At 34.6% G+C, this 15,328-nt stretch overlaps 1 protein-coding gene across 1 annotated transcript in view; it reads left to right on the forward strand.

Annotated features, from left to right (window-relative positions):
- The window catches only part of LOC309506241 (NACHT, LRR and PYD domains-containing protein 3-like), a 58,040-nt gene extending 42,801 nt beyond the window's left edge, over positions 1-15,239 (forward strand). Inside the window, exons 5-14 of the mRNA XM_082179979.1 lie at positions 83-196; positions 3,329-3,442; positions 3,725-3,838; positions 3,916-5,721; positions 6,590-6,760; positions 8,254-8,424; positions 9,113-9,283; positions 11,010-11,188; positions 13,370-13,432; positions 14,508-15,239. Coding sequence (XP_082036105.1) covers positions 83-196; positions 3,329-3,442; positions 3,725-3,838; positions 3,916-5,721; positions 6,590-6,760; positions 8,254-8,424; positions 9,113-9,283; positions 11,010-11,188; positions 13,370-13,392 — 2,863 coding nt within the window. The 3' untranslated portion in view covers positions 13,393-13,432; positions 14,508-15,239. The remainder of the gene's footprint in view (positions 1-82; positions 197-3,328; positions 3,443-3,724; positions 3,839-3,915; positions 5,722-6,589; positions 6,761-8,253; positions 8,425-9,112; positions 9,284-11,009; positions 11,189-13,369; positions 13,433-14,507) is intronic.
- The last annotated feature ends 89 nt before the right edge of the window (positions 15,240-15,328 follow it).

The following is a 15,328-nucleotide window of genomic DNA, read 5'->3' on the forward strand; positions in this document are numbered from 1 at the left end:
TTTTTTTTATCAACTTTGTGAAAATATTTGATTTTTGAAAACAGTTATTCAATGTATGAACTTTAATCTATTTTTGTTATAGTTCAGTTCATCAGAAGAGATCAGAACCAGAGCCCAGCTGTGTGTCTATGAGGAGTGACGCGTCTATGAGTCGGCCAGTACATTTTAAGAGTGGAGATACACAGGCTGATCTCAGGTAGGCCTATTTTATTTCTATAAAAATATGATTATAATATAGCATTTTATATTATCAGAACATTATCAGTAATCTATTCTACAAGAAATTAATAATGTACAAGAAGAATGTTTTAATGTAATAAAACAGCTTCAAACTCCTGCTGATTTCCAGTCTAGTAATGTTTTGCGTCTTTTTCACCTTAGTATGGTAAACAAAATAGAATTAATAAGAATATGAGCTGATTCAACGAACTCTGACATTATTGTTCTCTCTGAGACATGGTTAAATAAATCTATTCCGAACACAATGATGCATATCGAGGGATATAATGTTTTTAGATCGAACCGCACAAAAAAAGTGGCGGAGTTGCAGTTTATATTAAGTCTAAGCTAAACTGCACTTGTATACTTTCAATCAGCAAACCAAACTGTTTTGAACTTTTGCAATTAAATTACTTTTTTAAATGGTCCAGATATCATCGTTGTCGGATGTTATCATCCCCTTTCGGCTTAAGTGAAGCTATTACTTCACTTACGGACCTTCTCCATAACTGGACTAAATCAGAGCTGATTTTACTCTGGGATTTAAACTGGGATTGGTTATCACAAATGTTTGATATATTCAAGGGTATTTGAGACTCTTTGTTTGGATCAATTGATAAATACCCAGTTAAATCATAAAGATCTAGATAAATCCACGCTACTTGATTTTATTTTAACTAATGCTCCTCAGATTCTCTGCGGTTTGAGTTTTTTGTAATGATGTTAGTGATCACTGTGCAATAGTATGTGTAAGAAATTGCAGGATTCTAAAGAGTAAACCATATTTTATCCTGAAACGACAATTTAAACATTTTAACGAGCAAGCCTTTCTGCAAGATATTTATAACAGTGATTTATACGTTGTTTCACAGATACCCGATTTTGGTATATATGGGAGTATTTTAAATGTACTTTTTTGACTATATGTGACAAACATGCACCTTTTAAAAGGTTTAGAGTAAGAAGTAGAGATAATCCCTGGTTTAATGAGTCAATATCTTATCTTATAAAAAAGAAGAGATGATGCACTGGCTAAAGCAAAGAAAACAAATAATCCCATGGATTGGGTAAATTATAGAAAAATAAGAAATAATTGCACAACATTGGTAAAAGATTCTAAATGTGACTATTACATAAATATGATGAATGAAAATTTGAACAATCCGACTAATTTCTGGAAATTGACCCAATCAGTTTGTGGTCAAAATACCTCCACCAGTCTGCCGAATTGTTTGAAATTAAATGAGAGTGTAATCCGGGACAAAGAAAATATTGTAAAAGCCTTTAACAGCCATTTTATCTCTGCTGACTTAATTTCAGGTTTTAGCAATTTAAAGGAACATAATATAGAAGGCAAATTGGAAAACACTTCGTGTTGTTCTCAGCTGTTCACTTTTACTCCTATTTTAGTTACACAAGTTTATAAAGCCTTATCAAACTTGGATTGTAAAAAATCAGCGGGGTCTGATAAAATAGAGCTTTACTTTTTAAAAATTGCTGCAGATCTTATAACAGAGCCCATCACTTCTATATAAAAATTTTGTTTAAATTCAAATGTTATTCCCCGTGATTGGAAATCCGCTATGATTCTACCTTTGTTAAAAGGTGGTGATCCATCTGAGATGAATAATTATCGTCCGATTTCAAGGTTGTTGGTGATTGCAAAAGTATATTAATCTTTTGTAAATGATAAAGTGAAACAGTTTTTAACTGAAAATAAAATTTTTAATGAATTCCAGTCAGACTTTAGATCAGGTCACAGTACTATAACAGCAGCCATTCTGGTCACAAATGATATTATTAAATATTTGGATAGTAAATTGTGCAGCTTTATTTGTACATCTCTCCAAAGCATTTGATTATGTAGATCATAAACCTCTGTTGCAGAGACTTAGTTGAGTGGGTTTTAGTGAAACAGCTCTAAATTGGTTTAATAATCACTTATCAGAAAGAACTCAGTGTGTCTCAGTTGAAATGTATTTCAGCAGAACAAAGAATTAAAAAAGGTGTCCCACAGGTTCTGTTTTAGCAGCAATTTTATTTTCTATTTATATCAATGACATAGGTTGTGGGATAACCCCAGCTAGAATTAATCTATATGCTGATAACACAATCATTTACATGGTAACACATTCTGTGAACCAAGCCTTCTTTACGGTCTTTGCAACTGTCATTGTCAAATTTAAAACTGGTTTTAAACACGAAAAAAATGTAATGATATGCTTTTCACCCGTTGTTGCATTAAAACAGATCGCCCTATTTTAACTTTAGAAGGGGACTGTTTAGAAAGAGTAAATTGTGATAAATACTTAGGCATATGGCTGGATGAAAAACTGGGTTTTAATGTACATATTGGAAAATCTCTTGAAAAAGCTTAGACCAAAACTGCGTTTCCTTTTTCGTTTAAAGAAATGTTTTCCTTTTGAAGCAAGAAAGAATTATTCAAAGTTGTTTCCTCTCAGTGTTGGATTACAGTGATGTGATTTATATGCATGCAAGTTCATCTTCACTAAAAAAGCTAGATTGTGTATACCACCGCTGCCTTACGCTTTGTGACGAGTGCCTCTTTATGCACTCAACATTACACCTTGTATGAATTGGTGGGTTGGACTTCTTTGTTTCAAAGGAGAAAAATACACATGTTGATGTTTATTGCTAAGGCATTGTTAGGCAAATTACCAATTTATATCTGTCGTCTTTTATCTTATTACACCTGTAATTATAGCACTAGATCTAGAGCTAAACTTCTTTTAAATGTTCCTAGAGTACGTTGGGAGCTTGGTAAAACTGCCTTCTCTTTTATGCTCCCTGGTTATACGAGCTGCAGTGTAAAATAATGATAGAAACACTCCCCTCTTTAAAAGTTTAAAAAATTTTCTTATGGACCAATTTAAAGGAAACCTGTGCGTGTTTTGTTAAGTAGCTTTTGTTCTTTCATTTTATGAATGCTGGATAAAATTTAATGTAAGATTTCTACATTTAGATTTTTTTTTTTTTTCAGGTTTGTTTTTATCAACATTGTGAAAATAAATTATTTAAGGATAAATTAATATGTGATTTTTAAAAACAGTTATTCAATGTATTAACTTTTAATCTATTTATGTTATAGTTCAGTTCATCAGAAGAGATCAGAACCAGAGCCCAGCTGTGTGTCTATGAGGAGTGACGCGTCTATGAGTCGGCCAGAACATTTTAAGAGTGAAGATACACAACATGATATCAGGTATAATGTTTCTGAGAAAATATGACTACTACAGCTTGATATTTTTTATTATCAGAATAATATTGGTGATATTTTCTTCAAGATATGAGAAATTCTTATTAATGTGTAGCTAATATTTTAGTGTATGTAGTGTTACTCACACATGAGAGACGTATATGAGAGCACTTTTTCACAGTTTTTTTTTTCTCAACATCGTGAAAATAAATTATTTAAGGATAAATTAATATGTGATTTTTGAATACAGTAATTCAATATATTAACTTGAATCTATTTATGTTATAGTTCAGTTCATCAGAAGAGATCAGAACCAGAGTCCAGCTGTGTGTCTATGAGGAGTGACGCGTCTATGATTCGGCCAGTAGATTTTAAGAGTGGAGATACACAGACTGATCTCAGGTTATTACATTTCAACAAAATATATGATTAAAAAAAGACATTGTGTTTATTAATACTGTGGTATTTTCATTTTACAGCCATGAAGTCCTCAACCAGTTTAGATCAAATCTGATGAAGAAGTTTGAGTGTCTGTATGAGGAAACTGCACAGCAGGGAAACCCAACACTCCTGAATGAGATTTACACAGATCTCTACATCACAGAGAGTGAGAGTGGAGAGATCAGTAATGAACATGAGGTGAGACAGATTGAGACACAATCCAGAAGAGCAGCAACAGAGGACACACCGATCAAATGCAATGACATCTTTAGACCTTTACCTGGACAAGACAAACCCATCAGAACTGTGCTGACAAAGGGAGTCGCTGGCATTGGGAAAACAGTCTCTGTGCAGAAGTTCATCCTGGACTGGGCTGAAGAGAGAGAGAATCAGGACGTCCAGCTCATATTTCCTCTTCCTTTCAGAGAGATCAACTTGATGATGGACAAAACACTCAGTCTTTCAGAGCTTCTTCATGTCTTTTTCCCTGAAACTAAAGAAATGGAAATATCCAAAGACAAATATAAAGTGATGTTCATCTTTGATGGTCTGGACGAGTGTCGTCTTCCCCTACATTTTAAAAAGGAGACTTTACGAGATGCAAACAAAAATAAATCTCTGGACGTGCTGCTGACGAACCTCATTGTGGGGAATCTGCTTCCCTCGGCTCTCATCTGGATCACCTCCAGACCAGCAGCAGCCGATCTCGTCCCCTCTGAGTGTGTCCATCGAGTGACAGAGGTACGAGGCTTCAATGATCCACAGAAGGAGGAATACTTCAGGAAGAGAATCAGTGATCAGAGTCTGGCCAATACAATCATCTCACACCTGAAGTCATCAAGGAGCCTCTACATCATGTGCCACATCCCAGTGTTCTGCTGGATCTCAGCCACTGTTCTGGAGAAGATGTTGAGCGAAGCAGAGACTGGAGAGATTCCCAAGACTCTCACTCAGATGTACACACACTTCCTGATCCTTCAGACCAACATCAAACATGAGAAGGACTATGAGAAGAACGTGACTGATGAAGACATGATCCTCAAACTGGGGAAACTGTCTTTTCAGCAGCTTGTGAAAGGCAATGTGATCTTCTATGAGGAAGACCTGAGAGAGTGTGGCATTGATGTGACAGAAGCATCAGTTTACTCAGGATTGTGCACTCAGATCTTCAGAGAGGAGTCTGGCTGGTATCAGGGGAAAGTCTTCTGCTTTGTTCATCTGAGTGTTCAGGAACATCTAGCGGCTCTATATGTGCACCTCTCCTGTATAAACAACAACAGAGATGTGTTTGACTCAATTACCAAACAGAGTTTGCTGTCTAAAATGAAGGGCTGGTTTCAGCTCAGTTCACCAGAAGAACATGTGTCATTATCTGCGCTGCATCAGAGAGCTGTGAATGAGGCTCTACAAAGTAAAAATGGACATCTGGATCTATTCCTGCGGTTTCTTCTGGGTCTGTCAGTGGAGACTCATCAGATTCTCATACAAAGACTAATGAAACAGACAAGAAGATCTGACAGCAATGAGGAAACCGTTGAGTACATCAAGAAGAAGATCAGGACCATTGACTCTCCAGAGAAATCCATCAATATGTTCCACTGTCTGAATGAACTGGGTGATCGTTCACTAGTGGAGGAAATACAACAGTATCTGAAATCTGGAAGAATAAAGGAAGTCAAACTCTCTTCCTCTCAGTGGTCAGCTGTAGTCTTTGTGTTGTTGACATCAGAGGAGAAGCTGGATGAGTTTGATATTGATGATTTTGTTGGACAAGTCAATAAAACTGAAAAACTAAAGGCTCTTCAGAAGCTTCTTCCTGTGATTAAAGAATCCAGATCAGTTCAGTAAGTATCAATCAGAACAATCAGTTCACTCTTAAAACATTAGGAAAATAAAAGTTAATAAATCTTCAGTGCTGCAGATGTTGTCTAGAGTTCAGTGGTCAGTATTTGATGTGTTTCCTAAACCGTGACAATGTAAAATTCCTTCATGCATTCAAACAAAGTCTGAAAATTTGTGTGTGAGTAAATAATTCAGGTTTACTAGTTGAATGTTCTTGCACATAAAGAAGGAATTTAAATATTTCAAATATTTCAAATAAATGATAAAGAAATGAAGAGATGAAGACCAAGCAAACAACTTTAGCTCAAATCTCCTAAAAAACATTTGATGTATGGTTTACATTTAGTCATACATTTAAATTTTACTATTAGAAGGACAATTAAACATTTACTTGATGTTTAGATTAAAGTTTACTAAAACTTCAAATTTTTATTTTACTGTGAAATTGACAATTAAGAATCAAATCACTGAGTTTGTGAAATTAGTGATGGTTCTCTAGTAAAGTGCAGATTTAATGTGTAGCAACGACTCTTACATAACAAGAACAGCAATGTACAATGAGACATTTAAGATTATTTACAAGTCATTACTTTTGTCATTACAGTCCACAATCTCACAAAGTTCCATTATAAACAATAAAGTTGTCTACACTGCATGAAGAAAATCGGTCTTTTTGTGAATGAGAGGATTCGCAAACAAAAAAAAAGAGATCAGCAAACATGTCTGTGATTGGCTACATTTCTTACCGTGGCAGAAAACACGTTGTAAATGGAAACATTTGACCATGAACCTTGGATTAGAATTTTACATTTGTTGGAAAGCTATTTGATGGTGTTTAAATTATGTTATTTGATTTTCATCTCTTGACAGGTTGAGTTATTGTGATCTCACAGATGAAGGTTTTGCTGCTCTGACTTCAGCTCTGAGATCAAACCCTGAACACCTGAGAGAACTGGATCTGACTGGGAATAAAATAGGAAAATCAGTGAATCTGCTGTCTGATGTACTACAGAATCCTCACTGTAAACTGGAGAAACTGAGGTAAGATCATATTTGACTCTCACACATGAATCACAATGTAAAGTATATTTGAAGTGTTCAGCCTCTTTCTGCTTTCTCCTTTTGTCTCAAAATGTATTCTGACCCTCTCTGATAAATGTAAATAATTATAATTATAATTATAAATATTATAATAAATGTGAATCTGCTGTCTGATGTACTTGATTTATGATCATGTTTTGTGACATTTTAGATTTCAATCTCTCGTCTCTGAGAGAACGCGCCGTTAATGCAGTGAAAGCTCAGTCCGTTTCTGCTTTCATTTTCAGGGAATGAGCGCGTTTACATGCACGTTATTAATCGATTATGCTGAATAAACTGACAATGCATGTGGTCATGTAAACACATTAACCTGTTTTCCTTTATCGGAGTCAAGTCATAAGTTTAAGTAGCTAGCCTATAAACCGATTGACTTTTAGATTTTTGCCTTTGATTTCTCCCGGCATTTAAAACACAAAACTATGTGAAGTGCATCCAGACAGAGAAGAGCACTGGTAGGAGGACATATATCACAAACTCCGACTCTTTCTTGACCTAAGAAATGATGAAAACGTGTTCCCATCTCGTGCAGAAGTAGCCTACAGTCAAAATGCTGCATCTGTAACGGCATGAGAGGATAATGTGTGTCCGTAAATTTCCCGCTGACATGTTGAAATACTCTAGGATCTTTTTTTACCTCACTATACCGGGAAATAACCTAATTTAGCCTATTAATAAACACTCCACCTTTGCTAGCAAAATAGAAAACAATTCTCATATATAAAATGAACTAATAAAACAAGCAAATTAACGAGTAAATAAGCAAGTTAATAATCAAATAAGTAATCCCCGCCCCCCTCACGATAATATCGTGTATCGCCGATCTCAAAGGCTGACGATAGGACGATATGAAAATAGAGCATATCGCCCAACACTAATGTGCAGCTTGTCAGTGACGTACGGCTCTGATCAGTAGTAAACGCTGCTCCGTCTGAAAGCACTGCGAGTTTGAGTCGCTTTTAATATGCATTTGAAAAAGAAACACATCAAACATCTTTCCAAACATGAGAAGCATTTATGAACCTCTTGTCCAACAAAAATACACTAAACACTTCAGGTTTTGGCCTATGATCAGAGGATACTTTTAGGATTTGCTACATTTGTCTCAGACGCCAAATCGAGGCCTAAATCGCACAGTGTGCAGTCGGCTTAACAGTAAAACTAACCTATGTTGTGAATAGTGTCATTTATTAAAGCAGATTTTGCACAAGACTGAATTGTAATATAGTGCAAATAAGAGATTATTTTTCCTGATTGAATGATACTTTAGATGTTTTATGATCATGTTTTGTGACATTTTAGATCTCAATCTAATGATCCATCAAACATATTAATTTGTGTTTTAAAGTTTGAAATTTCTCTTTAATAATTGATTCACTGCTAAACTGATCTGATCTGAACTGAGAGAGTGAAGTGTGTGTCATTGTTCTCTACAGGTTGAGTTATTGTGATCTCACAGATGAAGGTTTTGCTGCTCTGACTTCAGCTCTGAGATCAAACCCTGAACACCTGAGAGAACTGAGTCTGTCTGGGAATAAAATAGGAAAATCAGTGAATCTGCTGTCTGATGTACTACAGAATCCTCACTGTAAACTGGAGAAATTAGAGTAAGATCATATTTGACTCTCACACATGAATCACAATGTAAAGTATATTTGAAGTGTTCAGCCTCTTTCTGCTGCTGTGAGTTCAGATTATTGAGCTGTAAATGATTGAACACATGAGCTGATCCTCAATAACATGAAACTGCAGGACTGAGAGTCACACTGAAATACACACTTTCACACACAATCAACATTTCAGTCTCTTGACTTTAAACAGACTCGAGCTCAACACAGTCAGAACTGAGAAATGAAGATCATGCTGGATTCATTCTTACTGTTAATTATGTTCATCTTTCTGCATTGACACTTTCTAAAGGATTGTTATTAATTTTGTAAAATGAAAACACATTCACATACACACTCAAACTGACACTCCATACATATTACATAGTACAGATCTAGTAAGTAACAGTAAAACTAGCCTTTGTTGTGAATGGTGTAATTTATTAAAGCCGATTTTGAACAAGACTGACTTTTAATAAAGTGCAAATAAGAGATTATTTTTCCTGATTGAATGATACTTTAGATGTTTTATGATCATGTTTTGTGACATTTTAGATTTCAATCTAATGATCCATCAAACATATTAATTTGTTCTTTAAGTTTGAACTTTCTCTTTAATAATGGATTCACTGCTAAACTGATCTGATCTGAACTGAGAGAGTGAAGTGTGTGTCATTGTTCTCTACAGGTTGTGGGATTGTGATCTCACAGATGAAGGTTGTGTTGCTCTGACTTCAGCTCTGAGATCAAACCCTGAACACCTGAGAGAACTGAATCTGTCTGAGAATAAAATAGGAAAATCAGTGAATCTGCTGTCTGATGTACTACAGAATCCTCACTGTAAACTGGAGATACTGAGGTAAGATCATATTTGACTCTCACACATGAATCACAATGTAAAGTATATCTGAAGTGTTCAGCCTCTTTCTGCTGCTGTGAGTTCAGGTTATTGAGCTGTAAATGATTGAACACATGAGCTGATCCTCAATAACATGAAACTGCAGGACTGAGAGTCACACTGAAATACACACTTTCACACACAATCAACATTTCAGTCTCTTGACTTTAAACAGACTCGAGCTCAACACAGTCAGAACTGAGAAATGAAGAACATGCTGGATTCATTCTTACTGTTAATTATGTTCATCTTTCTGCATTGACACTTTCTAAAGTATTGTTTTTAATTTTGTGAAATCACACACACACATTCACGCACGCACACATTTGAATGCTTTTATTTGGACCTGAAAGACATTACAAAGAAAACAAGATCCAAATACTCTGGGAAGAGTCTTTGACACGGTGACAGATCTACAATTCATGGCTCACATACTTGTACAGGTCCTTACATTTATAATACTCAACACATTAAGGATAAACAAAAGATCTCCGTCTCCATATTTGCATGCTCCCTATGATGGCTGAAACAGAGCAGAATTTTGCAAGCCTTTTTGCCTCCTTTTTTTGCAGACCCCCCTCCCCCCCCCCTAACTGCATCCCCCTGATCACACTCTTATGGACATGGCCTAAACTTCCAAATACCAGAATTATTCATTTACAGTTGTATCCAAGTTGGTGAATGAGATCTACTAGTGGTTGATATCTCAATAATTTAGAATAGTAGCAAGTATCCGTATACAGGTCAAAACAGCAGCCCACCTCAAAGATACATACAGATTTCATAACCTCCTTTAAAATTAGTCAATTACAATGTCAGGAGTATTTGGCATGTTTTTAAAGTAGTCACTGTCAGATGTGTTATGATGAAACCAGTTAAATTGTACAGTTATTCCATTCCTTTTTTACTCACAATTTGTACAGTGTCCCAACTTTTTCTGATTTGGGGTTGTAAATCTTACTATCATGTCCACAGATTACCTTTTGCAAGTACTTTGCAACCAGATCAACCAGACGGTCATGTCTGGCATAAAGTCCTTTATAATTGTAGCATCCGTTTAGTATGTGAGCAACCGTTTCATTTTCCTGCTGAGTTGGATGTAATATACAGCAGGGTTCATGCTTTGATGGATACCATGTTGCCAGATTGTACTTGTTGGGAGACACTGTAGTCTTGCTTTAATCATGAATATTAGGATGTCATCTGAGATTACGGGGTTTGTGAAGACAGAATGAGACACTGAATGGTCGGCAAATTGAAGTAATGCAAGGTTTCCTTGTAATCTGAGACCTGTCCAGTGCTGTTCGTTTTGGGTCTGTCTAAGATGAAGAATTGAGGCTCTTGTGTGTTTAATCTGAAGCTGCTGAGGTGTACTGTCTTTATTAAAGATTGCCAGGGTGGAAACCAGCCATTTATTACTCCATACATATTACCTACAGATCTAAGTAACATAGCAAAACTAGCCTATGAAGTGAATAGTGTCATTTAAGAGATTATTGTTCCTGATTGAATGATCATAAAACATCTAAAGTATCATGTTTTGTGACATTTTAGATCTCAATCTAATGATCCTTCAAACATATTAATTTGTGCTTTAAGTTTGAACTTTCTCTTTAATAATGGATTCACTGCTAAACTGATCTGATCTGAACTGAGAGAGTGAAGTGTGTGTCATTGTTCTCTACAGGTTGAATTATTGTGATCTCACAGATGAAGGTTGTGTTGCTCTGACTTCAGCTCTGAGATCAAACCCTGAACATCTGAGAGAACTGAGTCTGTGTGGGAATAAAATGGGACATTCAGGAGTGAAGTTGCTCTCCAAACTGAAGGATGATCCACATTATAAACTGGAGACATTACACTACTGTGAGTATATCACAAGCTTCAAATGGGAATTGAGTTTTTGACATGCACACACTGCACGAATATTTCCCGCTGTTTGCACATACTATTCTCCTACTTTGATTGTTTTAAACAGCAGACTTAATATTTCTATATTACGGGTCGGGTCCTAATTAGGAGACAATGAGCACATGACCCGTTGTGCCGTGCTGCTTATATTTATCCCGCAGTAAAAACACCCGTACCTGCACCCGAAACAGCCTGTGGATGAGAGTCTGAAAGAAACTGAAAACTGAAAGGTTTTCAATTTGATCAAGTGTTCACATGTCCTCTCGATCGGATTAGAAAAGGAATAAACCACCCAATCCGATCAAAATTTCATTTGGTTCGAGTTCATTCGATTAACCCCTTAACTGTCACCCCCTCTTTTTGAGAATGGACATTAAAATGCACTATTCAAGCTTAAATGGTTGTAATTCAAGAATGCTTTGGAGTATAGACCTAAGTTTGGTCTTGTATTAAAGGGAAAAAATAGCAGATTATTGCTAAATGCTTGATTATTGAAAGCACTTCAAAAAATTAAAGTATGAAAAAGTTATGCAAGTTTAAATCAAATATAATTTATTTAAAAAATTCTTTAATATAAAATATATATTTTACAAAATATTTTTACTATAAAATTACTATAAAAATCAAAGCCATATATCTAAGAAAGTTGTGTTCTAAATTTGAAGTTGATATCACAAAAATGTAAGTTCCCATGAGATTTTGTTTAGGCGTAATACCAGAAATAGCCACCGGGTGACATTAAATTCCATTGAATTTAATTGTATGTATTCTGCCATAACAAATTAATACATTTCTGTCCAAATAACACTTCTGTCACAAAATATGGAACCTTGAGACTCAGACCTTTCTGACAGTATGTGTTTTGTCAAGATTAGAAAAGATTTTGATCATAAATTATGAAACATAATGATGCCCAAAAGGGGAGGAGCCTGATAAAATAAGTTAGAGTACTGTTTCTATGGTAACGCAATGTCCAATTTCAAAACGGTTTTCACAGGATGAATTCTGAGATTGTAAGCTTTCAAATGATACCTAATTTATGATAACTACTAAAATATGTAATGTAATAAAAAAAGCGATAAAAAATATATTATATTTTAGAGGATAATATATATATTATAATTTTTAGAGGATAATATTATTTTATAATTTTTTATTGACAAATACTAGATTATATGTTATATTATGAACTTTTAGCATGAAAACCAACGTTTCAATAATTAAAAGTGTGTGCGTCAACTTTTTGTGACAAAGGTCAAAACTGTAGATTTTTTGAGGTGCACTCTTGTCATAAATTCATCTATTTCTGTTCCTACATAATTTCTAACAAAAAACAGTGCTAAAATATCTATTTAGGAGCCTTAGACCTTTCCAACGATATATAGTTTGTCATGATTAGATTAGGATTTAATTGTAATATATTGAAGTAAACTTAAACATCCCGCTAGCAGGACGGTGACAGTTAAGGGGAAGGCTTTTCAGTCCGAGCCGTCAATCTGATTACTAACAGATTATTTTTTTCAATGGAAATGTGGTGTGGTGTGTGTGTGTGTGTGTGTGTGTGTGTGTGTGTGTGTGTGTGTGTGTGTGTGTGTGTGTGTGTGTGTGTGTGTGTGTGTGTGTGTGTGTGTGTGTGATAAAGTGAGTGCTGATTATCATTTACTGTTATTAACCTTTTCCAGTTTTTCATTAAAGGGAGGTTCGGAGTAAAATCAACCTATAAGGTCCTTTGCACCATGACCTCGAGCCAAACACCCCCCAGAAGCATTTTTTCCCTTGGTCGAACATTATTAAAGTTAGAGCTTATTTAGAGATATCAGCCGGATGGCTTAATAAAACCCAGAATGTACCAAACTTATACAGTGGTTCTGTACTCATAAAACGAGGCATTGGAAAGTTTGTCAGTACATCAGGAGTTTATTTAAATAACACTTGCCTGATGGCTAATGCTACCGCTAACCCGGACGTCGAGGTCACTTCAGTGATTTGGGAAAAGCATGTAAAAGTTCTGACAGAAAGCGATGCATAAGGATGTAGTGGAACGACGCCCTGTGTGTTTTTGCCATTGTCCAGTGTGGTGATGTTATTTATTAATGGTCTGTACTTTTGTTGTCTGATGAATGATTTTTTCTGCAGCTGAAAATGCGTCTCATCTTTGATGGAGAAAAAGAGTTTGAGCTGAAGATGAGCCTGTGGGGGGTGAGTTTCAGTGACCATCCATTATCTGTCCTTAAAACACATTTAGTGTCATTGAGATAACATTATTGATTTATTCATATTTTGAACTAGCTTTTATTTTATATATTTTGCATTTTAATTTTGGTTAAAGGTTTAGTAATTTTGTTGTGGTTTTTGTCTCTTTTTTGGTTAGTTTTTTTTCTTTCTTTTATTAGTTTACTTTTTATTGAAGTTAATGGCTGAAATACAAGAATTTAACGTTTTTTAATATTTAATTTTATTTCAGTTGATGTTTATTTTAGTTAAAGTAACAAATGTTTTTTTTTTGTTAACTATAATAAGACAATTTGTTCAGATAATTTGATAAACTTATTAATTTAATTAATATTTATTATATTAATATTTATTATTTTTTTACACATGCATTGAAAAGTTTGAATTTGTTTATGACCTTAAAACTTTTTCTCTAAAATCTACTTAAGTGCATGAAATTACTTTGTAGACAACAGTGTTGTTGAAATAAAGCTGAAATATAAATATTAGATGAAAAGTAAAAAATGTGAAATGTTGAAAAAACTGAAGGAAATTATTTCAAGTTGAAGTGCTGAAATTACTAAAGCTGAAATAAAAAGTAAATTAAAGCTTAAAAGAAATAAAAATGACAAAAGCACATAACAAAAATACTAAAACTGAAATTAAAATGAAAGCTGAAAATAAAAAAAAATAAATCTTCAAAATAATAAATACTTCAATAGTATAAATAATACTAAAACAACACTGGTTAGACAAATATACATTTTGCCTACATACAAACTTGTTTTTTTATTTTTTTAAATGATAAGTTAGTGGAAGGAAAAGTAAATATAGTTGACCTTATAATATATATTACATTTGTTTAACTATGTAATTCTCATACATCCATTTATTTATGCCATATTTGATTGGATTACATTAGTACCATAGACTGTAAAAAAATAAGTAGTACTAAAAAGTTAGAAAAAGAGACTGTATATTAATGACAAAAGAAGAATTCAAAGTTCATGATTTTGCAGTGTATTTGGGTCGTTTTGTTGATATATGATTGTGTGTTTGACAGGTGATTGACATCAGTAAGAGTGTTGTTAACATGATGGCCTCTAAAGTGGAGGTGGTCATGAAGAAGGCGGAGCCTATAACCTGGGGGCGGCTGGACACGCCCCCTCCAAAGCCTCAACCGACCAATGAGAAGAAAGAGGATCAAGACCAAGAGAAAATGATCGCTTGACTCCCGCCGACACGCTCAGGCTCTCAGACAGCAGTGATCAACTAAACCTGCATCCTCACCCGCTGTATGATCTGGCAAATCTGTGAGATTATTGATTTATTTTATTGGAGCTCATAATAATCCGATATTATGATAATCTGATAATATAGATTGTGTTGGATGAGCGCAGCCGCTGTTCTTGCTTTACACTCTAATCAGTTTAGATGTGAATGAAAACGAAGCTGTGAGGGATAGAAGTACATTTGCACCATCTTTACATTAATATTATAATAATATTAAAACTTTATCAAAATATAGTAAATATCAAACTAATGCATCCAAATAACTAACTATCATGAACTGTTCTACTATCGCACTAACTATCACTAACACTAACTATCGCAAACTGCAATTTTGGTTATTTTTGTATGACATTACAACAGTCAACTAGTAATTTTACCAGTTGGTTTTATTAATCAGGAACTCGTGATTATGGTAATTCTAATATGACATCAATGTAGCATCACTTTTTCTTTTGTCCCCCCTGCACATTATTTTTTTGACTTAATTTGTGGAAATGCTAATTTCATTATTTCATAGAATTAAATATGAATGTGTTTTTGTGAATCTACTGTTCATGAGACTCATGTTACTGTAAACATTAAACTCAAATG

This window comes from Leuciscus leuciscus (genome assembly GCF_965113295.1).
Source record: "Leuciscus leuciscus genome assembly, chromosome: 9".
NCBI classification, from domain to species: Eukaryota; Metazoa; Chordata; class Actinopteri; order Cypriniformes; family Leuciscidae; genus Leuciscus; species Leuciscus leuciscus.